General features: G+C 46.9%; 1 protein-coding gene across 3 annotated transcripts in view; it reads left to right on the top strand.

Annotated features, from left to right (window-relative positions):
* The window catches only part of LOC140717865 (neural proliferation differentiation and control protein 1-like), a 44,217-nt gene extending 18,539 nt beyond the window's left edge, over positions 1-25,678 (top strand). For 2 of the 3 annotated variants that reach the window (XM_073031589.1, XM_073031605.1), the window contains 6 exons: positions 5,132-5,323; positions 7,919-7,985; positions 16,467-16,533; positions 18,092-18,171; positions 18,524-18,623; positions 24,074-25,678. In XM_073031589.1, the coding sequence (XP_072887690.1) occupies positions 5,132-5,323; positions 7,919-7,985; positions 16,467-16,533; positions 18,092-18,171; positions 18,524-18,623; positions 24,074-24,148 (581 nt within the window). In that variant the 3' untranslated portion in view covers positions 24,149-25,678. The remainder of the gene's footprint in view (positions 1-5,131; positions 5,324-7,918; positions 7,986-16,466; positions 16,534-18,091; positions 18,172-18,523; positions 18,624-24,073) is intronic. The other variant, XM_073031597.1, reaches the window with a different exon arrangement.
* Positions 25,679-25,909: the final 231 nt, after the last annotated feature.

Here is a 25,909-nt window from a genome sequence, read left to right as displayed (position 1 = left end):
ACCAGGACAAACGATAGGCCTTCCCAAACATAAATCAATGCACTTACCTTCAATGAGGTGGTCTGTAAGAGAGGGCTAGCCAAGGCCAAGTCTCACCTTTTAAAGCATGGGGCTGGGCGCAATAATCCAGTTAAGGTGACCAATAATTTAGGTGTGCATTGATTAGTTGGGAGGGACCAAATGTTGATTGGCATGTGGTGTGTCCTCCGACCAGCCAGGTGGCAGTGCATCTGTCACATGGCTGGTATCTCTGGATACAGAGGGTCAGCAACTTTAAACTCCTTGACCAAATTATTTCAGAGGACCTAAACTGTGCCTAGTATGTAAATGCAATTACGACAGAAGCACAGGAGCACCTCTACTTCCTTAAGAGTCTGCAAAAATTCAGCATTACATCTGAAACTTTAACAAACTTCTATAGTGGAGAGTATTTTGACTGGCTGCATCACAGCCTAGTAGAGAAACACCAATGCTCTTTAACAGAAATTCCTACAAAATGTAGTGGATAGAGCCCAGTCCATCACAGATAAAGCCCTCTCCAGCACTGAGCACATCTACACGAAACATTGTCGTAAGAAAGCAGCATCCCGCAGAGGTCCCCATCACACAGGACATGCTTTCTTCTCACTGCTGCCATAAGGAAGAAGGCACAGGAGACTCAGGACTCACATCACCAGGTTCAGGAACAGTTATTACCACTCAAACCAGCAGGCTCCTGAACCAAAGGGGATAACTTCACTCAACTTCACTTGCCCCTTCAATGAGATGTTCCCACAATCTATTGACTCATTTTCAGGGACTCACCATCTTGTGTTCTTGATAGTTATTGCTTATTTATTTTTTATTATTATTATTAATTCATTTTTGTATTTGCACAGTTTGTTGTCTTTTGCACACTGGTTGAACTTCCTTTTGATGTGGTCAATTGATTGTGTTACTGTTATTATTTTATTATGGATTTATTGAATATGCCCACAAGAAAATGAATCTCAGGGTTGTATAAGGTGATGTATATATGTACTTTGATAATAAATTTTCTATGAACTTTGAAGGAATTGTTGGATGGATGGGAGGAAATCATTGACAACCCTAAGGGCCAGACGTACTCGGCGCTCCTGATAAAATGGGTGGGAGAGAGACCCCACAATCCTCTCAGTAGTCCTCACAATCCTTTGTAGGGACCTGCAGTCAGATGCCTTACAATTCATGTACCAGACAGCCATTCAGCTGATCAGGGCACTGTCAATAGAGCTCCCATAAAAATTGGTTAGAGTGAAGGAGGGGGAGGACACACTCACCTCAACCTTCTCAGGAAGTGGAGGTGCTGCTGTACTTTCTTGACCAAAGAGATGGTGTTGAAGGTCCAGGTATTATCAGTCAGTGTAGGTGCTCACTCGGAAACTTGGTGCTCCAAACTCTCCATGGAGGAGAGTTTATGTGCAGTGAAGAGCGGTCAGCCTGCACCTTCCTAAGCCCACAATCATCTCTTTGGTTTTGCCCACGTTGAAACTCAAGTTGTGCTCGCACCATTCTACCGGCCACTCTACCTCCTCTCTGTATGCCGTCTCGTCATCATTGTTGTGTCAACAGCGAACTTGATGATTCAGCTTGAAATGGATCTAGCAGCGCAGTCATGCATCAGCAGTGTGAACAGCAGCGGGCTGAGCACGCGGCCCTAGGGGAGCACCAGAGCTCATCATGACGGAGCTAGAGAAGCTTCCGCCAACACGGACTAACTGCGGCCTTTCTGTCAAGAAGCCAGGATCGACTTACAGAGAGAGGTGTTGCGACCCAACGAGGACCGTTTCCTCTGAGGGAGGAAAACCATCCTGGCAGATGAGGCACCGTTTTGCAGGTGGGGTAGGTTGGAGTGGAGGGCACAGGCTATGACATCATCAATTTGAGCGATAAGCGATCTGGAAAGGGTCCAATGAAGCAGGGAGTTGGGATCTAATGTGATCCATACCCAGCCAATCAAAGCGCTTCATTATTGTTTTTAGTCAGTGCCACTGAGCAGTAGTCAGGTTACTGTCGCTTTCTTGGGCACTGGGATGATGGTGGCTGCCTTGAAGCCTGAGGGGACAGTGAACTGATCCAGACAGATGTTGACCATGTCTGTTAGAACCTCAGTTAACTAGGCTGCACTGTCCCTCACCACCCCACCAGGTACATTATCAAGCTCTGCAGCTTTACATGGGCTGACTCACATCAGCTGCAGCCAGAGTGCCTACTCTTTGGTGGGGTGGGAAATGGGGGGAATATTCCCCCCCCCCGCCCCCAAGGAGCAGATACTCTCACTGGGGAGTGTCGTTTGTCACTGAGGAGGGGGAGATGTTATTTTTGATCCGCACTGACTGTGGTTTTCCAATGAGGATCAAGTTGCAGAGGAAGGTACAGAGGCCCAGGGTTTGTAGTTTGTTGTTTAATACTGAGGGTATGAATGCTGAGCTGTAATCAATAAAGAGCAGCCTGACGTAGGTATTGCTATTGTCCAGGTGATCCCAGGCTGAGCGGAGAGCCAGTGAGATCGTATCCACTGTAGATCTATTGTGGCAATAGGAAAAATGCAGCAGGCCCAGGTCCTTGCTTAGGCAGGAGTTGACTCTGACCATGCCTAACCTCTCAAAGCTATTTCCCATGGCAAAGTTGTTTCCCATGGTAGGGGATTCTAGGACAAGAGGGCATGACTTCAGGATTAAAGGACTTTTAGAACTGAGATGTGGAGAAATTACTTTAGTCAGCGGGTGGTAAATCTGTGGAATTTGTTGCCACGAGCAGCTGTGAAGGCCAAGTCATTGGGTGTATTTAAGGCAGAGATAGATAGGTTCTTGATTATCCAGGGCATCAAAGAGTATGGGGTGAAAGCAGGGGAGTGGGGATGACTGGAAGAATTGGATCAGCCCATGATTGAATGGTGGAGCGGACTTGATGGGCCGAATGGCCTGCTTCTGCTCCTATATTTTATGGTCTTATGATCTAAAGCACTTCATCACAGTAGATATGAGTGCAACTAGGCGGTAGTCATTGAGACAGCTCAGCCTGCCCTTCTTGGTCTGGTTGTCACCCTTTTAAAGCAGGTGGGAATCTCCGACTTCAACAGTGAGAGGTTGAAGATGCCCTCGAACACTCCTGCAAGTTGGTTGGCACAGGCTTTCAATTCTCGATCAGATACACCTCTTGAAAGATGTTCTGATGTTGGCCTCTGAGACAGAGACCACAACATCTCCAGATGCTACAGGGATTTGCACAGATGTGGTTGTATTCTCCCTTTTGAAGTGTGTATAAAAGGTGTTGAGCTCATCTGGGAGTGAAGCTTCACAACCAATCATGATGTTAGGCTTCACTCTTTGGAAGCATGTGCCTGCAAATCCTGCCAGAGCTGACGTGCATCCAATTCTATGTCTAGCTTCAATCAGAATGGTTTTCTCACTCTTAAAATAGCCTTCAATAGGTTGTTCATAGACTTATTTTGTAGGTCTGGATCGCTGGTCTTGAATATCACAGATACAGCCCTCAGCTATCTACGAATCTCTTGGCTCATTCACAGCTTTTAGTTTGGATATAGCCGGAATGTTCTTGAAATCACACACTTATCCACACTAGGCCTAATGAAGTCGATGACAACTGTGGCATATTCACTCAGATTTTGAAGACGAATTCCTGAATATTGTCCAGTCCTCCACCTCAAAGCAGTTGGTGAAATGGGCAATTCCTGAGGAATCTTTGGTCTCAGTTCCATTTTCTCACTGTAAACTTGCGCGCTCGATTGGACTGTATTGTTCACAGTTTTAGTGAGGCCACACTTGGTCCTCCTGTTATAGAAAAGATGTCACTAGACTAGATAGACTGCAGTGAAAATTTACAAGGTTGCTGCCAAGAATTTGGAGTATTAAAAGCTATTTTGGTCTCTTTATCTAAGAAAGGATATGCTGGCATTGGTGAGGGTGCCAAGAAGGTTCACAAGAATTATCCCGGGAATGAAAGGGTTAATTGATGAGTGGTGTTTGATGTCTCTGGGTCTGTACTCACTGGAGTTTAGTAGGATGAAGGTTTTTCCCAAAACCGAACGAATATTGAAACGCCTACTTAGAGTGAACGTGAAGAGGATGTTTCCTATAGCGGGGGAGTCTAGGACCAGAGGGCACAGCCTCAGAATGGAAGGATGTTTCCTTAGAACTGAGCTGAGGAGGAATTTCTTTAGCCAGAGGGTGGTGAATCTGTGGAATTCATTGCCACAGACAGCTGTGGTGGCCAAGTCAATGGGCATATTTAAAATGGAGGTTGACAGTTTCTTAGCTGGTCAGGGTATCAAAAGTTACAGGAAGGAGAATGGGGTTGAGAGGGATAATAAGTCAGCCATGATGGAATGGCAGAGCAGACTAAATGGGCTGAATGGCCTAATACTGTCCCTATGTCTTATGGCCTTATGGCTCTACAGGGAGAGGTTGGATAGGCTAGGACAGTATTTCCTGGAGCATGGTAGACTGAGGACTTGTGTAAAATGATGGGGGCATGCTTAAGGTGAATACAGACGATTTATTTTCCCCAAGAAAGGGAACAAAAAATCTAGATGGTATAGATTTAAGGTGAGAGGGGAAAGATTTAAAAGTCCTTTGCACAGGGGAGGTTCATGTATGGAATGAACTGCCAGAGGAAATGGTTGTGGTGGGCATAACAAGATTTAAAAATTTTTGGATAAATATGTGGATAGGAATTGTTTAGAAGGATATGCTACAAACACGAGCAAATGGGAATAGCTTATAATGGCAACTAGGTCAGTATGGACTAGTTGGGCTGAATGGCCTTCTTCCACACTGTATCATTCTTTGAGAGCATCGCTAGCTTCCCATAGTCGAAAAAAACACAGAAACCATTTGGTGTGAAGGGATATTTCCCAACGTGACTCTACTTCTGTTAAGACACCACCCACTTCTCTTTGCACATGGCTCCTCCTTCTTCCCTTGTGGCTTGTGGCAATATGTTCATTTACAATCTTGATGAATGATGCAGCATGTATCAAGGTCCCAGTGGCCTGCCCTGGCTTATATTCTGAGAGCTAGTTCCGTTCCACTGGAGTAGTTCAGGGACTGCAATCGCCAGTCATAACCACATATGTTTACTGCTGTTACAGCCACGCCCCCTGGACCACGCCCAGAGCCCACCGACACCAGCCATGCCGCCGGCCTCCGCAGCCCACCGTCTGCCCACCAGCGCGCCACTGAGTCCCAGGCCACAGTGAAAACCACACCAGACACGCATCCCGTGACGGGGAGGAACGGGAGCAGGAGGCTGCCACGGCTGCTGAACGACGTGGTCTCAATGGGTAGGTAACAGGAAGCCAGTTTGAAGTTGGAGGAAATGGGGAGGGAGAGAGAGAAAGGGAAGCATGTGGAGGGGAAGTGAGGGAGAGAGGGGTTAGAGAAAGAGGAAGTGAGGGAGGAAGGGGTTAGAGAGGGGAAGTGAGGGAGAGAGGGGTTAGAGAGAGGGAGTGAGGAAGAGAGAGGTTACAGAGAGAGGAAGTGAGGGAGATAGGAAGTTAGAAAGGGGGAAGTGAGGGAGACAGAGAGAAAAGGGAGAGAGGTTAGAGAGAGAGGTTAGAAAGAGAGAAGGAATTGAATAGAGTTTATTTAAATCGTACATCTGTCCCACAACACAAGGGAGTAGAAATCTGTACATGCCGTTGCAATGTACAGACATGTGAATTTATAAGTCTAATGGCTTGTAGAAAGTAGCTGTCCCATGGCCTGTTGGTCCTGGCTTTAATGCTGCGGTCCCTTTAAGGCCAGACGGAAGCAGCTATTTAAGTCATTGGGTGTATTTAAGTCAGAGATAGATGGGTTCTTGATTATCCAGGGCATCAAAGGGTATGGGGTGAAGACAGGGGAGTGGGGATGACAGGAAGAATTGGATCAGCCCATGATTGAAAGGCGGAGTAGACTCGATGGGCCGAATGGCCTACTTCTGCTCCTATACCTTATGGTCTGAAACAGTTTATGGTTGGGGTGACTGGTGTCCCTGATGATCTTCCAGGCCTCTTTACACACCTGCTGCTGTAAATGTTCTCAAGGGAAGTTCACATCCACAGATGTGTTGGGCTGTCCGTACCACTCTCTGCAGTGCCTAATGATCGAGGCTGGTGCAGTTCCTGACCCAGGAGGTGATACAGCCAGTCACGATACTCTCAATGGTGCCCTGTAGAAGGTCTTGAGGATTTGAGGGCCCATGCGGAATTTCTTCAGTCGTCTGAGGTGGAGGAAACGCTGTTGTGCTTTTTTTGCCACAAAGCCGGGGTGTACAGTCCAGGCGATGTGTGTACACTGAGGAACGTGAGACCACTCACCCTCTCAACTGCAGTTCCATTGATGTCTCCCTTCCTCCTTTCGTCCACCATCAACTCTCCTGTTTTTTGGACATTGAGGGACATTTGGAAGTGAGGGAGAGAGGGGAAAGTGAGGGAGAGGGCATTAGAGAGAGAGGGAGAGGGCATTAGAGAGAGAGAGAGAGGGAAAGCACAGAGATAGAGAGAGAGGGATGTGAGGGGGTAGTGAGATGGGGAAGTGCAAGAGAGGGCATTAGTGAGAGAGGAGAAGCGACGGAGCAAGGGGATTAGAGAGAGGGATGTGAAGGGGAGTGAGTGAGAGAGGGGGTTAGAGAGAAGGGGAGCAAGGGAGAGGGGTTAGAGAGGAGAGCAAGGGAGAGGGGGTTAATGAGAAGGGGAATTGACGGAGAGGGGTTAGAGAGGAGAGCGAGGGAGAGGGGTTAGAGAGGAGAGCAAGGGAGAGGGGGTTAATGAGAAGGGGAATTGAGGGAGAGGGGTTAGAGAGAAGGGGAGAGGGGGTTAGAGAGCAGGGGAGCGAGGGAGAGGGGGTTAGAGAGACGAGGAGCGAGGGAGAGGGGGTTAGAGAGACGAGGAGCGAGGGAGAGGGTGTTAGAGAGGGGAGCGAGGGAGAAGGAGTTAATGAGAAGGGGAATTGAGGGAGAGGGGGTTAGAGAGAATGGGAGTGAGGGAGAAGGGGTTAGAGGGAAGAGAAGTTAGAGAGAAGGGAAGCGAGGGAGGGGGTTAGAGAGAAGGGGAAGTGAGGGAGAAAGGGGTTAGACAGAAGAGGGTGAGGGAGAGAGGGGTTTAGAGAAGAGGTTAGACAGAAAGTGAGGGAAAGGGGAAGTTACAGAGAAAAGGGGGTGTGAGAGAGGGGTGGTTAGAGACGAAGAAGGAGGGGGTGTGAGAGAGGGGTGGTTAGAGACGAAGAAGGAGGGGGTGTGAGAGAGGGGTGGTTAGAGACAAAGAAGGAGGAGTTGCAGACAGCAGGATGGGGAAGGAGAGGGAGAGATGGTGAAATGAGGGAGAGTGGCTTTAAGGAGAGAAAAGAGGGACGTGGGGAGTTGTGGAGGTTAGAAGGAGGGGAGAGCTGTGAAGAAGGAGTAGGAGAGTAGGTGGTGTAAGTGGAGGAGGGGAGAGGGAGCTAAGGAGGCAGTGGGAGAGCGAGTGAGAGAGGAGGAAGTTGGGTAGGAGGTAGGATGGGGAAGGAGAATGGAGATAATGGGATGAAAAGCTCTTTTGGAGCGAGAGGAGGTGGAACAGTGAGGCGTTCTAGGGTGTGGATGGCAGTGGGAATGAACGGACTGATGGGTGGGGGCTTTGGATCGCTGGTCTCAGAATTGTGGTGTCAACTGTCTTAGAAATAAACCATTGAGAAAATGTTCGGGTCAGGACTCGCAGCGGGTGGTGAAGGGGGTCAGGGGACCTGTTCTGGCCCCTTTCCCGCTCCGCCCCCCCCCCCCACCCCCAGTCTGCCCTGGACAACCCTTTTGCAGCCCTCGTCTGCCTGGTGCTGCATGTAATGGTGGTTTCTGTAGAGACAGAGTTCACTCGCTGAGCCACTGTCCACTAACTCTCCTTCCCTCTCACCTCTCTCCTCAGCTCTGATTATTATCTGCGCGGTGACGGGTCTCTGCGGACTGCTCGTGGCTGCTTTATGTTGGTACCGGTGAGTCCCTGCTCGCTGAATCCTCCAGGTCCCTGTGCCCTCCGGCATCAGTTCTCTGCCCTGTTTCTGTTCCTGCTCCAATGCTTCCTGGCCAACAGCGTAACCTTTGGGATCCCATCTCCAGCCCCACTGCCCTTTCTCCATCTCCTTGACCAGAATCCAAATCAAAGTTCAAAGTACATTTATTATCAAAGTAAATGTACTACATGCAATCCTCAGATTGGTTTCCTTAGAGGCAGACACAAAACAAATAAAACCCATTAAAAAAGACCCAATTTGCAGGGAAACAACAACTCTGCAAACAATAAAAGTAAGGAAATACTATTCAGAGCTGAAGTTCACAAAAGTGAGTTCATGGCCATGAAGCCAGTCATCACCGAAGCCGATTCAGGAGCCCGTTAGCTGCAGATCACAGCCTCAGTTCAGTGCAGAGTCCAGTAAACCTCACGAAGCAGCAAGCTGATCCGGCCTGCCCATCTATCGCTCCGATACCCTTGACCTTTACAATTTGGTCTGCAATTTAATCCATCCAAAGCTTGGGTCATTCCTCACTGTCAAACCCAGACCCTACCACTTCGATACCCTCTTGAGCCCATGCCCCACTGCCTCATTCTGTCCCGTACCAGGGTCCTTTCTAATTTAAATCAATCAAACCTAGGGTTTTCCCTTGCTCTCCAGCCTGGGCCCCACCACCTCGACTCTGCCTCGCCTCGAAGTCCATCCCAGCAGTGGCCAAACATTGGCTCATTCCCCACTCGCAGGCCCATCCCTGCCAGCTCAGTTTGACCCGTACACACCAGGCTGCTGCCATCATGCACCTTCCAGACTTCAGTTCACACTGCAAGTATGCTTGGCCATACAGGCCTACTGACTGCAATGATCAATCTGGTTATTGTCCCTGATATAAGTTGTGAAGTTTGTTGTTTTGTTGGAGCAGTACAGTGCGGGCCAGATAAATTATTGTAAATTATAACAATAAATACATAGAGCATACATATTGCAAAAGAAAAATGCTGAGGGAGTGTTCATGGATTAATTCAGAATCTGATGGCAGAGGAGAAGAAGCTGTTCCTAAATCATTGAGAGTGTGTCTTCAGGCTCCTGTACCTCCTCTCTGAAGGTCGTAATGAGAAGAGGGAGGGCATGTCATAGGTGGTGAGGGTGCTGGATGCTGCCTTCCTGAGGCACTGCCTTTTGAAGGTGTCCTTGCTGGTGGGGAGGGTACTGACTGAGTCCACAGCCCTCTGCAGCCCCTGCCACTCTTGTTAATTGGGGCCTCCAGATTAGGCAGCACACTGCACCTGTAGAAATTTGCTAGAATCTTTGGTAATATACGAAGTACCCTCAAACCCCTAATGAAGTAGAACTGCTGGTGCGGCTTCGTCATAAGACCATAAGACATGGGAGCAGAATTAGGCCATTCAGCCCATCGAGTCTGCTCCACCATGATAGCACTGGTGCATTGAGCCCAGGGTAGATCCTCTGAGATGTTGATGTCCAGGACCCTGGGAGTCAGATTTTGCCTGATAATCCTTCAATGCACAGTTATAACGTTAAAGATCCTTCTAGGACTGGATGGCATTGTTCTCGATATTAGTTGGCGATCTGTTTATGATCTAATGACAGGGTAGTCCCTTTCTGAAAACATGAGAGTCTAAATGCTGGAATCAGGAACACAAGGTACTGCACCTACTCAGTAGGTCAGGCAGCATCTGTGGAGGGAAATGGAGAGTCAATGTTTCAGTCAAGACCCTTCAAAGATACAGTATTTTTGTTTTATTGCATGTTTTTTCATCTATTCAATATACGTATACTGCAATTTATTTATTATTATGATGTTAATTTTTTTCTCTTCTAGATTATGTATTGCATTGAACTGCTGCTGCTAAGTTAACAAATTTCACGTCACATGTCGGTGATAATAAACCTGATTCTGATTCTGATCTAGACTGATAGAGAGAGGGAAGATAGCCAGTACAAAAAGGTGGAGCAAGAGCTGGCAGGTGGACCAGGTGACTGTGGTGATGGTCAGATGAGGGAGGGGAAAGTGGGAGTGATGTCAGAAGCTGGGAGGTGAGATGTGACAGTGATTTAAAAAGCTGAAAATGATAGGATCTGATAGGAGAGGAAAGTGGAGTGCCATATAAAGCAGGGGTTCCCAACCTGAGATCGATGGAGCACTTGCTTAATGATATTGGTCCCTGGTAATAAAAAGGTTGGGAACCTCTGGTATGAAGGGATGGAGGTAGGGAGGGTAGAGGGAACCAGTGGGAGGAGTGTGTGAGTGATGGGCAGATGGAGAGGTTGGGGATGTGAAAGAAAGAGGGTGATGGGGGCAATGTGAATCAGGAGAAAAGTCACAGATACGGTGCACTACAGCACAGAAACCGACCATACAGTGGAATGCTGCTCCTGCGAGATTTCAGGGTACCTAACAGCCTTCCTGATGACTACTGTGCATTTACAGGAAGTGTACCCAACTTCAGCTCCTGACTGACAAGGTCAAGGATCTGGAGCTGCTCAACAGGGAAGGGTAAAATCAGGCAGAGTGGTAGTGATAGGAGACTTGATAGGGGGATGGACAGGAGATTCCGTGGCTGCGGAAAAAAAGACAGGATGGAGAGTTGCTTCCCAGGTGTTGGAGTCCTGGGTGTGTCAGAGCGGCTACAGAATATTCTCAAGAGGGAGGGCGAGCAGCCAGAAGTCATAATGCACATAGAAAAGGGGAAGAGGTCCTGCACAGTGAATGTAGGGAGTTATGGAAAAGGTTGAAGAGCCGGACCTCCAAGGTAGTAATCTCTGGGTTAGTTCCAGTGCCATGTGCTAGTCAGGGTAGGAACAGGATGATAACACAGGTGAATGAGTGGCTGAGGAACTCAAAGGGCGGGATGTCAGATTTCTGGATCATTGCAATCTCTTCTAGGGAAGGTATGACTTGTACAAAAGAAACAGCTTTATACCTGAACCCGGGGCGACCAATATTCTTGCTAGCACACTTCCTAGAGCTGTTGGGAAGGATTTAAACTAAGTTGGCAATTAATTTTATAAGAGAAGGATGTGATGCTGAGGCTTTATAAGGCATTAGCCAGAGTACTCAGAGTGTTATGAGCAGTTTTGGGCCCCTTATCTAAGAAAAGATATGCTGGCACTGGAGAGGATCTAGAAGACATTCACAAGAATGATTCCAGGCATGAAAGGGTTAACATATAAGGAACATTTGGTACCTCTGGGCCTGTACTCACTGGAGTTTAGAATGAGGGGGATCTCATTGAAACCTACCAAATATTGAAAGGTCGAGATAGAGCGGATGCGAAGAGGATGTTTGTGGCTGTGGCTAAAGTGGCTGTGTCTAGAACCAGAGGGCACACCCTCAGAATCGAGAGACGCCCCTTTAGAACATAGGTGAGAGGGAATTTCTTTAGCCAGAGGGTGGTGAATCAGTGGAATTCATTGCCGCCAATGGCTGTGGAGGTCACATCACTGAGTTTAGTTAAAGCAGAGTTAGAGCTTCTTAGTTAGCCAAAAGTTATTGTATGAGAAGACAGGAAATTGGGGTTGAGGGGGATAATAAATCAGCCATGATAGAATGGCAGAGTAGACTCGATGGGCTGAGTGGCCTGATTATGCTCCTGCGTCTTATAGTCTTGTGGTTAACCATAGAATACTACAGCACAGTACAGGCCCTTCAGCCCTCCATGTAGTGCTGACCTATATAATCCTTGAAAAAAGCACTAAACCCACTCTACCCCATAACCCTCTATTTTTCTTTCATCCATGTGCCTGCCCAAGAGGCTCTTAAATACCCCTAATGTTCTAGCCTCCACCACCATCCCTGGCAAGTCATTCCAGGCACTCACAACCCTCTGTGTAAAAACTTACCCCTAATGACTCCCCTAAACTTCCCTCCCTTAATTTTGTACATATGCCCTCTGGTGTTTGCTATTGGTGCCCTGGGAAACAGGTACTGATTATCCACCCTATCTATGCCTCTCATAATCTTGTAGACCTCTATCAAGTCCCCTCTCATCCTTCTATGCTCCAAAGAGAAAAGTCCCAGCTCTGCTAACCTTGCTTCATATGACTTGTTCTCCAAACCAGGCAACATCCTGATAAATCTCCTCTGCACCCTCTTCATAGCTTCCACATCCTTCCTATAATGAGGTGACCAGAATTGAACACAATACTTGATAAGTGCGGTCTCACCAGAGATTTGTAGAGTTGCAACATGACCTCTCTACCCTTGAACTCAATCCCCCTGTTAATGAAACCTAGCATCCATAGGCCTTCTTAACTACCCTATCAACCTGTGCAGCGACCTTGAGGGATGTATGGATTTGAACCAAGGTCCCTTTGTTCATCCACACTCTTAAGTAACTGACCATTAATCCTGTACTCAGTCTTCTGGGTTGTCCTTCCAAAATGCATCACCTCACACTTATCCGGATTGAACTCCATCTGCCATTTTTCTGCCCAACTGTGCAGCCTGTCTATATCCTCTTGTAACCTTTGACCACCTATAGCTCCATCCACAACTCCTCCAATCTTCATGTCATCCACAAACTTACTTGCCCATCCTTCCGCCTCTACATCCAGGTCATTTATAAAAATCACAAATAGCGGGGGTCCCAGGACAGATCCCTGCAGCACTCCACTAGTCACCGACCTCCAGGCAGAATACTTTCCTTCCACAACTACCCTCTGCTTTCTTCCTTTAAGCCAATTTTTTATCCAAACAGCCAAGGTTCCACTTATCCCATGCCTCATGACTTTCTAGATGAGTCTCTCATGAGGGACCTTGTCAAATGCTTTGCTAAAGTCCATGTAGACCACATCCACTGCCCTACCCTCATCAATTTCTTTTGTTACCTCTTCAAAAAACTCAATCAGGCTTGTGAGGCATGGTCTTCCCTTCACAAAGCCATGTTGACTATCCATGAGTAGACTGTACTTCTCCAAATGCTCATAGATCCTATCCTTAAGAATCCTTTCAAGTAGTTTGCAGACCACCGACAGAAGACTCACCAGTCTATAGTTCCCAGGTTTCTCCCTATTACCTTTTTTAAGCAAGGGAATTACATTTGCCATTCTCCAGTCCTCCAGCACTTCCCCTGCAGCCAAAGAGGATTCAAAGATCATGGCTAATACTCCTGCAATCTCTTCTCTCAATCCCACAACAACCTGGGGTGTATCATATCCGGCCCTGGGGATTTATCAATCTTAATGTTTTTAAGAAGATCCCGCACTTCTTCCTTAATCTCCACATTGTCCAGCACACAGGCCCGCTCTACTTCGACCTCATCCTGATCAAGATCCTTTTCACTTGTGAATACTGAAGCAAAGTATTCATTTTGGACCTCCCCAACCTCCTCTGCCTCCAGGCACATGTTGCCCTCTCTATCCTTTAGCGGTCCCACCTTCGTTCTCGTCATCCTCCTATTCTTCACATAGAACGCTTTGGGGTTCTCCTTAATCCTATATGCCAAGGCCTTCTCATGCCCCCTTTGAGCTCTCCTAAGTCCTTTCTTTAGCTCCTTCCTGGCTACCCTATATTTTTCATAAGCCCTTCCTACTTCCTGCTTCTTATATCTAACATATGTTTCCTTTTTCCTCTTGACAAGTTGCCTCACATGTTTCGACAGCCACGGTTTCCTTTTCCTACCATTTTTTCCTCGCCTCAGTGGGACAAACCTATCCTGAACCCAGCTCAAGTGGTCCCTAAACTTCTCCCACATTACTTCTGTACTTTCCCCTTTGAACATCTGTTTCCAATTTACTCTCGCTAGTTCCTGCCTCATCCCTTCAAAGTTAGCCCTTCCCCAGTTAAGCACTTTACCATTTTGTCTGATTTTATCCCTTTCCATAGCTATGCTGAAGCTAATGGAGTTGTGGTCACTCTCACCAAAATGCTCCCCCACCAAGAGGTCTGTCACCTGACCAGGTTCATTACCCAGAACTAGATCCAGTATAGCCTCTCCTCTTGTCGGCCGGTCCACATACTGTGTCAGGAATCCTTCTTAAACACACCTGACAAATTCAGCCCCATCTATCCCCCTTGCACTCAGGAGGTGCCAGTCAATATGAGGGAAGTTGAAATCACCCATAACTACTACCCTGTATTTCCTGCACCATTCTAAAATCTGTCTGCTTATCTGCTCCTCGGTGTCCCGAGGGCTATTTGGGGGCCTATAGACTACTCCCAGCACAGTGATTGATCCCTTCCTATTTCTGACTTCCACCCAGACTGATTCCATGGACACTCCTTCTGCAGCGTCCTCCCTTTCTATAGCCGTGATACTATCCCTGACCAGCAATGCCACTTCCCCCTCCCCCCAACTTTTCTACCTCCCATCCTATTCCTTTTAAAACACCTGAACCCCGGGACCTGCATCATCCAATCCTGCCCTTCCTCCAACCATGTTTCAGTAACGGCCACAACATCGTAGTTCCACGTACTAATCCATGCTCTAAGTTCATCCTCCTTGTTCCTAATACTCCTAGCATTGAAATAGACACATTTCAACCCCTTTAACTGGCTATAATTATGTTCTGTCCCCTGCCTGTCCTTCCTCATCAACTCAGAACTCTTAGCATCATGCCCTTGTCCTTCTACCTTAACCCCTGCACTCACATTCTGATTCCCACCCCCCTGCCAAACTAGTTTAAACCCTCCCCAACAGCTCTATCCAACCTGCCCGCCAGGATATTGGTCCCCCTGGAATTCAAGTGCAACCCGTCCTTTTTGTACAGGTCACACCCGCCCCAGAAGAGGTCCCAATGATCCAGAAATCTGAATCCCTGCCCCTGCTCCATTCCCTCACCCACGCATTTATCTTCCACCTCATTCTATTCCTATTCTCACTATTGCGTGGCACAGGCAGTAATCCCGAGATTACTACCTTTGAGGTCCTGCTTTTCAACTTCCTTCCTAACTCCATGTAGTCTTCTTTCAGGACCTCTTCCCTTTTCCTACCTATGTCATTGGTACCAATATGTACCACGACGTCTGGCTGTTCTCCCTCCCACCGCAGGATATGTTGGACACAATCAGAAACATCCCGGACCCTGGCACCTGGGAGGCAAACTACCATCCGAGTTTCTTTCCTGCGTCCACAGAATCGCCTGTCTGACCCCCTGACTACAGAGTCCCCTATCACTACTGCCTTCCTCTTCCTTTCCCTACCCTTCTGGGCCACAGTGCCAGACTCTGTGCCAGAGGCACGGCCACTGTTGATTCCCCAGGTAGGCTGTCCCCCCCAACAGTACTGAAACAGGAGTACTTATTGTCAAGGGGTACAGCCACAGGGGTACTCTCTAGTACCTAACTCTTCCCCTTCCCTCTCCTGACTGTGACCCATTTCTCTGTCCCCCCCGTGACCCCGGAGTGACCACCTGCTTGTAACTCCTTTCTATCACCTCTTCACTCTCCCTGACCAGACGAAGGTCATCGAGCTGCATCTCCAGTTCCCTAACACGGTCCCTTAGGAGTTGCACCTCGATGCACCGAGTGCAGATGTGGCCGTCCGGGACGCCGGGAGACTCCAGGACCTCCCACATCTGACACCGACCACAGAAAACTGGCCTCACATACATACTACCTCCTTTTGCAATCAACAACTGCCTCACCTCTTCCCGTTACCACCGAAGCCCGTGGAGCCAAAGCCCTTTCCCTCTGCTGCTCGCTCCCAACGCTGCCCGCTGGATATGGCTGCCTTTTTAAACTGTTCGCGCTCAACTGGCTGACGTCACGTGCCTGCGCAGTCTGGCCTCTCTCTTCCCCTGAGAACTCAAAATGTCTTCCCGCTGGAAATCCTTAGGTGCTCTCCCGCTGCCTCCTTGATCCGAATCAAGGAATTATTTGTATTTACAGAGTGGTGAATACAGGGAACGCACTGCCAGGGGTCGTGGCAGATGCAGGTACATTCGGAATATTTAGGAGATTCTTAGACGGGGATGAACGAAAAGTGGAAGCCTTCCTGTGAATGCCTGCAAGAAAATAAATTCAGGGTAGTATATGGTAACATTTTGATAGTAAACTTACTTTGTACTTTAAACAATCTGAGTAGTTTTATTTGTCACACATACTGTACATCGAAACAATATAGTGAGTTACATCAAATCAAATCAGCAAGCGTTGTGTTGGGACAGCCTGCAAGTGACGCTGTGCTTCCGGCACCAACATAGCATCCGCAACTCAGTAATACCAACAGGGTACATCTTTGGAGTGTGAGAGGAAGAAGGAGCACCAGGAGGAAACTCACGGGGGGGTGGGGGGGAACACACAAACTCCTATAGACAGTGGTGGGGATCGAACCCTGATCTCACAGCTGACCCACTGTAAAGCATTGTACTAGCTGCTGCGCTACTGTGTCGCCACAATCTGGAGGGGGAACTCAGCGGATCGCACAGAGCATGTGAAAGACAGTGAGTTAGTTTTGACTTTGGTGCAGGAGGATCCTCAGCTGCCCGCTTCTTGCCTTGCAGGTTGCAGAAGGAGGTGAGACTGGCGCAGAAGGTTGTCTATGAAGGATCACAGCAGCCGTTACCCCCGGTAAGGACCCAGGAGGGCTGGGAGGAAATGGCCCAAGGTAAAGCAACAACCTTCAGCAGGACCTTGCAGTGTTGAAAACACACTCAAGGGATGTTCTGGGGAATTAGCCCACAGAGCTCAGAAGCTCATGGATTCAAGTTCCAACACCCCCACCCCCCATAACCTGTGTGCGGAATCAAGGCTGAGAGAGGCCACCGTGTCTTTCAGGCCGGGCGTTGAAGTGAACCATTCAACAGATACTAGAAATCCAAGGTAGAAAGATTCAGCTGGTCAGGCAGCATCCAAGGAGAAGGGGGAAACAAGAGAAAGTGATGTGTTGTGAGACGTTTCCTGATGTTCACCTTTGTGGAGCTTTCAGAATCAGAATCACTGGCATATGTCATGAAATTTATTAACTTTGCAGCAACTGTACAATACAATTCATGACAAATATAGAGAGGAAAAAAACCCAAGTTACAGCAAGTGTACTGTGTATATATTAAATAGTTAATTTAAAATAAGTGGTGCAAAAGCAGAAATTTTAAAAAAGTACTGAGTTGATGTTTGATGTCCATTTAGAAATCAGATGGCAGAGAGGAAGAAGCTGTAACTGAATCACTGAATGTGTGTCTTTAGGCTTCTGTACCTCCTTCCTGATGGTAGCAATGAGAAGATGGCATCTTCTGGGTGAAGGGGCACCACCTTCTGAGGCACCATTCCTTAAAGGTGTCTTTGCTGCTATGGAGGCTAATACCCATGATGGAGCTGACTAATTTTGCAACTTTCTGTAGCTTTCCACAGAACTCCCTTTGCTAAATTAGTGAGATTTAATGAGACTTCATTATAAATCAATAGGAAAACTATTCATAGTCATACAGCTCAGACGCAGCCTGATTCAAAGTAAATTTATTATCAAAGCACATACATATCACCATATACAACCCTGAGATTCATTTTCTGGCAGGTATTCACAGTAAGTAAAAGCAAAAAAGCAAAAATAAATAGATACAAAGAACATGAGATGAAGAGTCCTTGAAAGCGAGTCAGGGTTTGTTGGAACAATTCAGTGACGGGGTGAGTGAACTTATCCCCTCTGGTTCAAAAGCCTGATGGTTGAGGGGTAATAACTGTTCCTGAACCTGGCAGTGGAGGTCCAGAGGCTGCTGTACCATCCTCCTGATGGCAGCAGTGAGAACAGAACATGGCCTGGAGGTGGAGGTGCTTGATGACGAACTTGTCCTTGCCAAGCAAGATGCTTCTCCTATTTGCCTTCATTTGGCTCACGTCCATCATGAACCTTTCCTATCCATGTGCCTGTCCACACATCTTTAGAAAGTTATAATTGTATCTGCCTCTGCCACTTCCTCTGGCCAGCTTCTCACAGTACCATAAATTCTGCAAAATTATGCTTGAAAGACCAAAATTTGTTTTTTTTTTAAATAATCAAAATCATTGTAGTGCAAAGTGGTCAGAATGTTGCTCCACTCAGGGCAGAACTGCTCCGATAGGCTGAATGGCTTTCTTCCGTGAATTAACACGAAATTGATTCCACTAAGAAGGTTCCCGTTTCTTTCCTCAGTTCATTGACAGGAGGATTGCAGAGAAGCTTCAGAGGACCCACTACCAGCACCAGAAGAAAGTCATCCAGGCTTTGGGAGAGTGAGTCTTCCTGCACCAGCATTGATTCCTTACCGTGAATTTAAAAAAAATCTTTGAGACCTGGTGTAGTTGCAGATTTCCACCATTTCAGACACTTGTGAGCTACTCACAGGGTCTTTGTTATCTCTCTCGACCACTCCCCAGGTCTCCCCCTCTCTCCCCGGGCCGTGTCTCTCTCCCCACTCTCTCCCACCCTCTCCCCCACCCTCTCTACCCCCCCTCTCTCCCCCCTCCCCTCTATGTGTTGGTGTGAGGTGAAGACTGCAGGAAACTCCAGACTCTGCTGGGGTTCTCCAGCCTGAGCCTCCAAACCTCTCACCTCTTGACCATGCCTGTTGTTTTCCTGTTGCAGGAGCAAACCCAAGGTGAAGCGGTATCAGACGTACATGGAATCGGAGCCGGATAATGGAAATGAGGAATATCTGGTGTACGAGTGTCCGGGTTTGGCGCCGGTAAGGTTTCACTCGAGGACCCATTTCCTTTCCCATTCTGTTCTTCACTAGCAATGGTTCCACCATCGACTTGTGTAAAAGGTGGTTCTCCAGGAAGGCAGCATCCATCACACAGGACCCTCACCGCCCAGGACACGCCTGCTTCTCATTACTACTATCAGGGAGAAGGTACGGATGCCTGAAGACCCACACTCAGCATTTTAGGAACAGCGTCTTCTCCTCCACCATCAGATATCTGAAAGAAACAGGAATCCATGGACACTACCTCAAAATTCCCCTTTTGCACAGTTTATTTATTGTAACGTAGTAATTTTTTTATGTCTTGCATTGTACTGCTCTGCAAGCTACAAATTCCATGCATCCAGTATGTCAGTGATAATAACTGTAAAAAAACAATTACACAGAATTTTTACAGCTCAGCGAAAGGCCACTTGACCCAACAAGTCCATCCCGCCAGTAGATCCTCCCTTCCCTGTTAAACGTTCCACTGTTTCCCCTCTCAAGCCTTCCCTTTCCCAGTGAGCTCCACATTCCCCCAGTTCTCTGTACTGCACCTTGGCCCAAATGTCGGTGCCAAATGTAAACCTCTTCCACCTGCACATGTTACATACCCCTCCATCCCTGTGTCTTCATGTGTCAGCTAACAGCCCTTTAAACACCTCTTTCATAACTGCACCAACCACCACCCCAGCTATGCATCCCTGGCACCCAGCACTCTCTGTATGGGAAAAAAACTTGTTCCACAATTATATTATATTATATTTTTAATTTAATCCTATAAACTTCCTCCTTCTGGTATGCCCTCAAGTATTTGATAGTTCTACCCAGAATAAAAGTTTCTGTCTGCCCTCTCTATGCCTCCAATAATTTCCCTTCAGTCTCCAGTGCTACAAAGAAAACAGCCCCAATGTGCCCATACTCTCAAGCCAGGCAGCATCCTGGGAGCCTTTTTCTGCTGCCTTTCCAAAGCCTTGGCATCCTCCCTATAATGGGGTTAACCAGAACTGCACTCAATACAAATGCAGCCTAACCAAAGTCTTATACAGCTGCAACATAACTTCTGCATTCTTATGCTCACCGCCCTGACCAATGAAGGCAAGCATTCCCTTTTCCTTCTTTGCTATCCTATCTACTTGTGCGGTCACTTTCTGTGAGCTACTGACTTGGGCCCCAAGATCCCTCTGTACGTTTGCTCTTATATGCTTTCTCTATACTGTACTTACATTAGATCTCCCAACACCTCACACTGACTCGGATTAAACTCCATTTGCCATTTCTCTGCCCAAATCTGTAATGGATCTACCTTCTACCATATCCTTTGGCAGCCCTCTACACTGCCCACAACTCTACTAAACTTCGTGTTTGTCTCTAGATCCCCCCCACCTCTGAACTCCAATTCTGAGCCCAATTTGAATCTCTCGACCCCTGGCAGCCGGAACTTCAGTTGCTCAGCCCAGAAACCCTGGCATTCTCTCCCTCAGGCCCTCCAGCCCTCTCTGCCTCATCCTCCAAAATGAACATATGTACACCAAGAGGAGCATGAGCAGGAACGTCTTCACCCGGGGGGGGGGGGGGGGGGGGGTTTGAGAGCGTGTAAAGAGCTGCCAATGGAAGTGGTGGAGGCAAGCTCAATTTCAACATTTAAGACAAGTTTGGATAGGTACACGGATGGAAGGATATAATCCGACTTGGCAGATTTCTAGATCAGCAGAGACTAGATGGGCCGAAGAGCCTGCTTCTGTGCTGTAGTGTTCTATGGCTGTATGACACAACAGGCAGATGGACAATACCAAACAGCACCTCTTGTCACTGCCATTTAATAAGATCACAGCTAGTTCTCTCCTACCACTGTTAACACAGAAGATGAAACATTACAGCACAGTACAGACCCTTCAGCCCACAATGTTGTGCTGACCTTTTCACCTACTCTAAGATCAATCTAACCCTTTCCTCCTGCTTAGCCCCCTCTATTTACATCATCCACGTTCCTATCTAAAGGTTTCTGAAACGTTAGAGTTTTCCTCTTCCACGACCCCTGGCAGTACCTGGCAGTTCCTCTGACACAACCCCTAAATGCTCCTCCAATTACCTTATAATCATTAATCAAAATCAGGTTTAACATCACTGGCATATGTCATGAAATAAAGTTCAAAGCAAAATTTACTTTCAGAGTACAGACATGTCATATCCAACCCTGAGATTCTCTTTCTGCGGGCATACTCAGCACCTCTGTGTAGGTCTCCGTTAGTCTCGATAGACCATGGATTTGCACCTTGGAAAGCTTCCAGGGCGCAAGGCTGGGCAAGGTTTTTTTTATGGAAGACCAGCAGTTGCCCAAGCTGCAAGTCTCCCCTCTCCACACCACCAATGTTGTCCAATGGAAGGGCATTAGGACCCATACAGCTTGGCAGCGGTGTTGTCACAGAGCAATGTGTCTTGCAATGTACCTTGCTCAAGGACACACAAACAGCCTCAGCCAAGGCTCAAACTAGCGACCTTCATATAACTAGACGAACGCCTTAACTACTTGGCCACGCGCCAACACTTAGCACATCTATAGAACAGTAAACTGTAAACATCAAGTACTGTGAACAAACTGTGCAAATGCAGATATAAATAGCAATAAATAATAAGCATGAAATAACAATATAACAGAGACCTTACATGAGTGTAGCTATCCCCTTTTGATCAAGAGCCTGATGGTTGAGGGGTAGTAACAGTTCTTGAATCTGGTGGTTTGAGTCCTGGGGCACCTGTACCTTCTACCTGATGGCAACAGCAAGCAAAGAGCATAGCCTGGGTGGAGAGGATCTTTGATGATGGATTCTGTTTTTCTCCGTTAACATTTCATGTAGATGTGCTCAATGGTTGGGAAGGTAGATAGGGTCATAAAGAAAGCTTTTGTCACATTCACCTTCATAAATCAATGATTTGAGTCCAGGAAATGGGATGTTATGTTGAAATTGTATAAAATGTTGTTGAGGCCTAATGTGGAGTACTGGATGCAGTTTTGGTCCTAACCTACAGGAAAGACGTAAACAAGGCTGAAAGAGTACAGAGAAAGTTTACAAGGATGCTGCAGGGTCTGGAGGACCTGAGTTATAAGGAAATATTGAATAGGTTAGGACTGTATTCTTTAGATCGTAGAAGATGGAGAGGGGATTTGATAGAAGTAATTAAATTATGAGAGGTGGGAAGGTAAATGCAAGGAGGCTTTTTCACTGAGGTTGGGTGGGACTAGAACCAGAGGTCATGGCTTAAGGGTGAAAGTGAGAAATTTAAGGGGACCATGAAGGGAACTTCTTCATTCAGAGGGTCACAAGAGTATGGAATGAGCTGCCAGCACAAGTGGTCCATGTGAGCTCAATTTCAATGTTTAAGGGGAGTTTGGATAGATGCATGGATAGTAGGGATATTTAGGCTATGGTCCAGGTATAGGTCAATTGGAGTAGGCAGTTTAAATGGATTCAGCATGGACTAGATGGGCCAAATGGCCTGTTCCTATGCTGTACTTCTCTATGACTATGCCTTTTATCGTGTATCTGTCAAGTCACCTCTCTCTAAACCAGGGGTCCATGGACCCATCGGTTAATGGTAAGGAGATGTGGCATAAAAAGAGGTGAGAACTCCTGCTCTGAAGAGAAAAGCCAAAGCTTCCTAGCCCATGCTCCTGAATCTCAGGCAGCATCCTGGTAAACCTCCTCTGCATCCTCTGTAAAGCTTCCACATCCGCCCTATAACGAGGCGACCATTCCAACTGTGATCTAATCAGGGTTTTATGGAGCTACATCGTTACATCATGGCACTTGATCTCAGTCCCCAACTAATGAAAGCCAACACACCATACACCTTCTTAACAGTCCTATTAATTTATGCTGTAACTTTAAAATAATTCAACATTTCACTCCTTGAAGTATTCGGAATCTCTTTATTTGCTGCCTCAACCCCAACGCCCTTTGAAGAAGAAAGTTGCAAAGATTCATAACTCTTTGAGAGAGAGAGAGAAAAGGTACCTGACCTGCAGTTGAAATGTCGACACACTTATTTATGAATGGTGAACCCCTCCCCCTTTTCTAGGTTCTCCCACAGGAGGAAGCATCCTCTCCTGTCGAGTCACTTTAGAGTCTGAAATGTTTCGTCCACTTAGGACAGAGATGAGGAGAAATGTCTTCCCCCAGAGGATGCCGAATCTTTGGAATTCTCCACCCTGGAATGTTGTGGAGGTTCAGTCATTGATCCGAGTTTGAGAAAAATGGATATATTTATTTGTTTAGTTACCTATTAATTTAGCAATACAGTGCAGAATAGGCCTTTCAAGCCAAGCTACCCTACAACCCTAATTAACTGTACGTAGCTTCATCACATGACAATTTACAATGACCAATTAACCTTTGGACTGTGGGAGAAAATCGGAGCACCTGGGGGAAAACCCATACAGAGACTCTCTACGGAATGGCGCCGGAATTGAACTCCGCACTCCAGAACGTCCCAAGGTGCAAAAGCACCGCGCTAACACTACACTACCATGGCAACCGCTTTTCTAGGGAATCAGAATCAGATTTATTATCACCAACTTAAATAACATGAAATACGGTGTTGTGTGGCAGCTGTACAGGGTAAAGACTTAAAATTACTATAAACTGTGAAATAAATAAATATTGCTCACACAAAAGGATGATGAGGTAGAGGTTACAGCCTTTCAGGAATCTCACGGCAAAGGGGAAGAATGTGTACCTGTATCACAGTGTGCCCTCGGGCTGCTGTACCTCCTTCTGTATGGTAGTAATGAGAAGAGGACAATGAGGGATTTCAATGACAGGTGCTGAGGCACCACCTCTTGAAGATGTCCCTGATGGTGCGAATTGTTGATGATGGATGTTGCTTCTTGAGGTAGCACCTGCTGCAGTTACCACTGATGGTGGGGAGGGATTTGCCCCTGATGTATTGGGCCAGCACCTCCTGTAGTTACTACTGATGGTGGGGAGGGATTTGCCCCTGATGTACCTCTGGGACTGATCCACTACTGCCTGCAGTTTCTTACATTCCTGTTCATTCAATTTGCTGTTCCAGATTATGATGCAACCAACCTGGTTATAAAGATTTAGAGATTAGCTTTATTTGTCATATGAACTTCAAAACATACAGTGAATGGCGTCACTTGCACCTTTCTGCCAATGAGGACTGTGTTGTATGGAGCTTGCAAGTGTCACCTGGCTTCTGACACCAACATAATGTGCCCACAACTCACTAACACCAACAAGTACATCTTTGGAACGTGGGAGAAAACCAGAGCACCGCACAGTCACGAGGAAAATGAGCAAACTCCATTTAGACAGCAATGGGAATTAAACACTGATCTTACAGCTGGCTGTAAAACGTAGAGCTAATTGCTACATCACTGTGCCGCCCGATTCGATAATAAGTGCAATTTATTTGATCTTCCATTTCAGACGGGAGAGATGGAGATTCACAACCCTCTGTTTGATGCCTCTGTCCACCGTAGCAGCTCATCCATCCACCAGTAGGAGCTGGATCTGTGAAGTTCACCAATTTACAGAGAGCTGGAGGTTGACAGAACTTCCCTACATTGTAACATGATTGGAGGTGGAAAGTCAGCGATGGGGCTATTGTCGTCCCTGACAATATGGACATGTGATTGGTTCCTCGTACCACCGCCACCATTCAGTAAAGTCACAGTTGAGTGGCTATTTCATCACCACATAACTGCACTGTTTTTGGATTCCTTAGTTCCCTAGAAATGCACAAAGTCAAGGTTAAAGCTGGGACGTGAAAGTCAAGTTTATTTTCATCTGCACAGGTACAATGAAAAACTCAACATGCTGCAGCATCACAGACACACAGTATCATCACAAAAACAAATAAACATATATTGTACACAATTTCTATCAGAAGTAACACAACTAGAACAAACAGTCCAGCTTACTCAGTGACTGAGTATCTGCAGAATCACATGGTTCCAAACATGCTCAGAATCAACTTCATTATCACTGACAGATGTTGTGAAATTTGATTTGCAACAGCAGGACAGTGCTATATATAAAGCATACAACAAATTACAATAAGGAATATATACAAATTTAGTGTAAGAAGAGGGCAAAGATAATGGGGAACTGTTCGTGGGTTCATGAACCATTCAGAAATCTGATAGTGGAGGGGAAGAAGCTGTGCCTAAAACATTGATTGTATGTCTTCAGGCCTCCTTCCCGACGGTCATGATGTGAAGAGGGTATGTCCTGGGTGGTGTAGCCCCAATGATGGAAGCTGCCTTCTTGAGGCATCACCTTTTGAAAATGTCCTCGACAGCGGGGAGGCTACTGCCCAAGATGGAGCTGGCAGAGGTTACAACTTTCTGCAACATTTTTCTGGTCCTGTGCAGCGGCCCCTCTACACCAGACGGTGATGCAACTGGTTAGAATGCTCTCCGCAGTACCTCTGTAGAATTTACTAAGACCGAGTCATCTCAAACTCCTAATGAAGTATAGCTGCTGGCACCCCTTCATTGTAATTGCATCAATATGTTGGGCCCAGGATTGATCTTCAGAGTCACTGACACACAAGAACTTGAAATTTCTTACTCTTTCCACTTCTGCTCCCTCAATGAGGACAGTTGCGCTAACCAATGAGAGAGGAAATTTCTCCTCGCCGCAGTCTTAACTACACAGCCTTTACCCTAAGACCACTGTCCTTAGTTCTAGGCTGCGTGTTCGAGCAAGACAGCATCTCAGAGGCTCAAGGGTTCATTTATTATCAAAGCATACAGTCCTGAAATTCTCCAGTTCTCCTGTTAACTGTGAAAACAAGAAAAAGAAGGGCAGTACGATCATCAATCCCCAAAAATTGGTTTCTAAGCTGGACGCTGTCCTGTTACCTTGCACTGAGAGTCTGCTTATAGAGTAGGAACATCACACTGTGTAACTCTTCCTACAGATGAGGCCACGCTTGCTGTTGAAATGTTGCTTGATTTAAGCCTAAGCGAGAGATGCTGGTGGTGGGAATTTTGGTGACCAAGCTCAATGCAGTTCATAATAAAAGTCCATGATTTCGCTGGCCTCTGTGACATCTGCAATTTCTGTGTGCAGGCTGTATTGCAGCCTTCTGTACATGCATTACTGCAGTGGAGTAGGCAGGTGCTTTTGACACTTCCCCCTTGCCCTACTCTCAATGCCCATCAAGTCTGCTCCACCTTTCAATCATGGCTGATCCTCTTTTTCTCCTCCTCAACCCCATTTCCCAGCCTTCTCCCCATAACCTTTGATGCGATGTCA

Source organism: Hemitrygon akajei, chromosome 2, assembly GCF_048418815.1.
Source record: "Hemitrygon akajei chromosome 2, sHemAka1.3, whole genome shotgun sequence".
NCBI classification, from domain to species: Eukaryota; Metazoa; Chordata; class Chondrichthyes; order Myliobatiformes; family Dasyatidae; genus Hemitrygon; species Hemitrygon akajei.
Note: the sequence above shows the minus strand (reverse complement) of the source record. Positions and strands in the feature narration are given on the sequence as shown.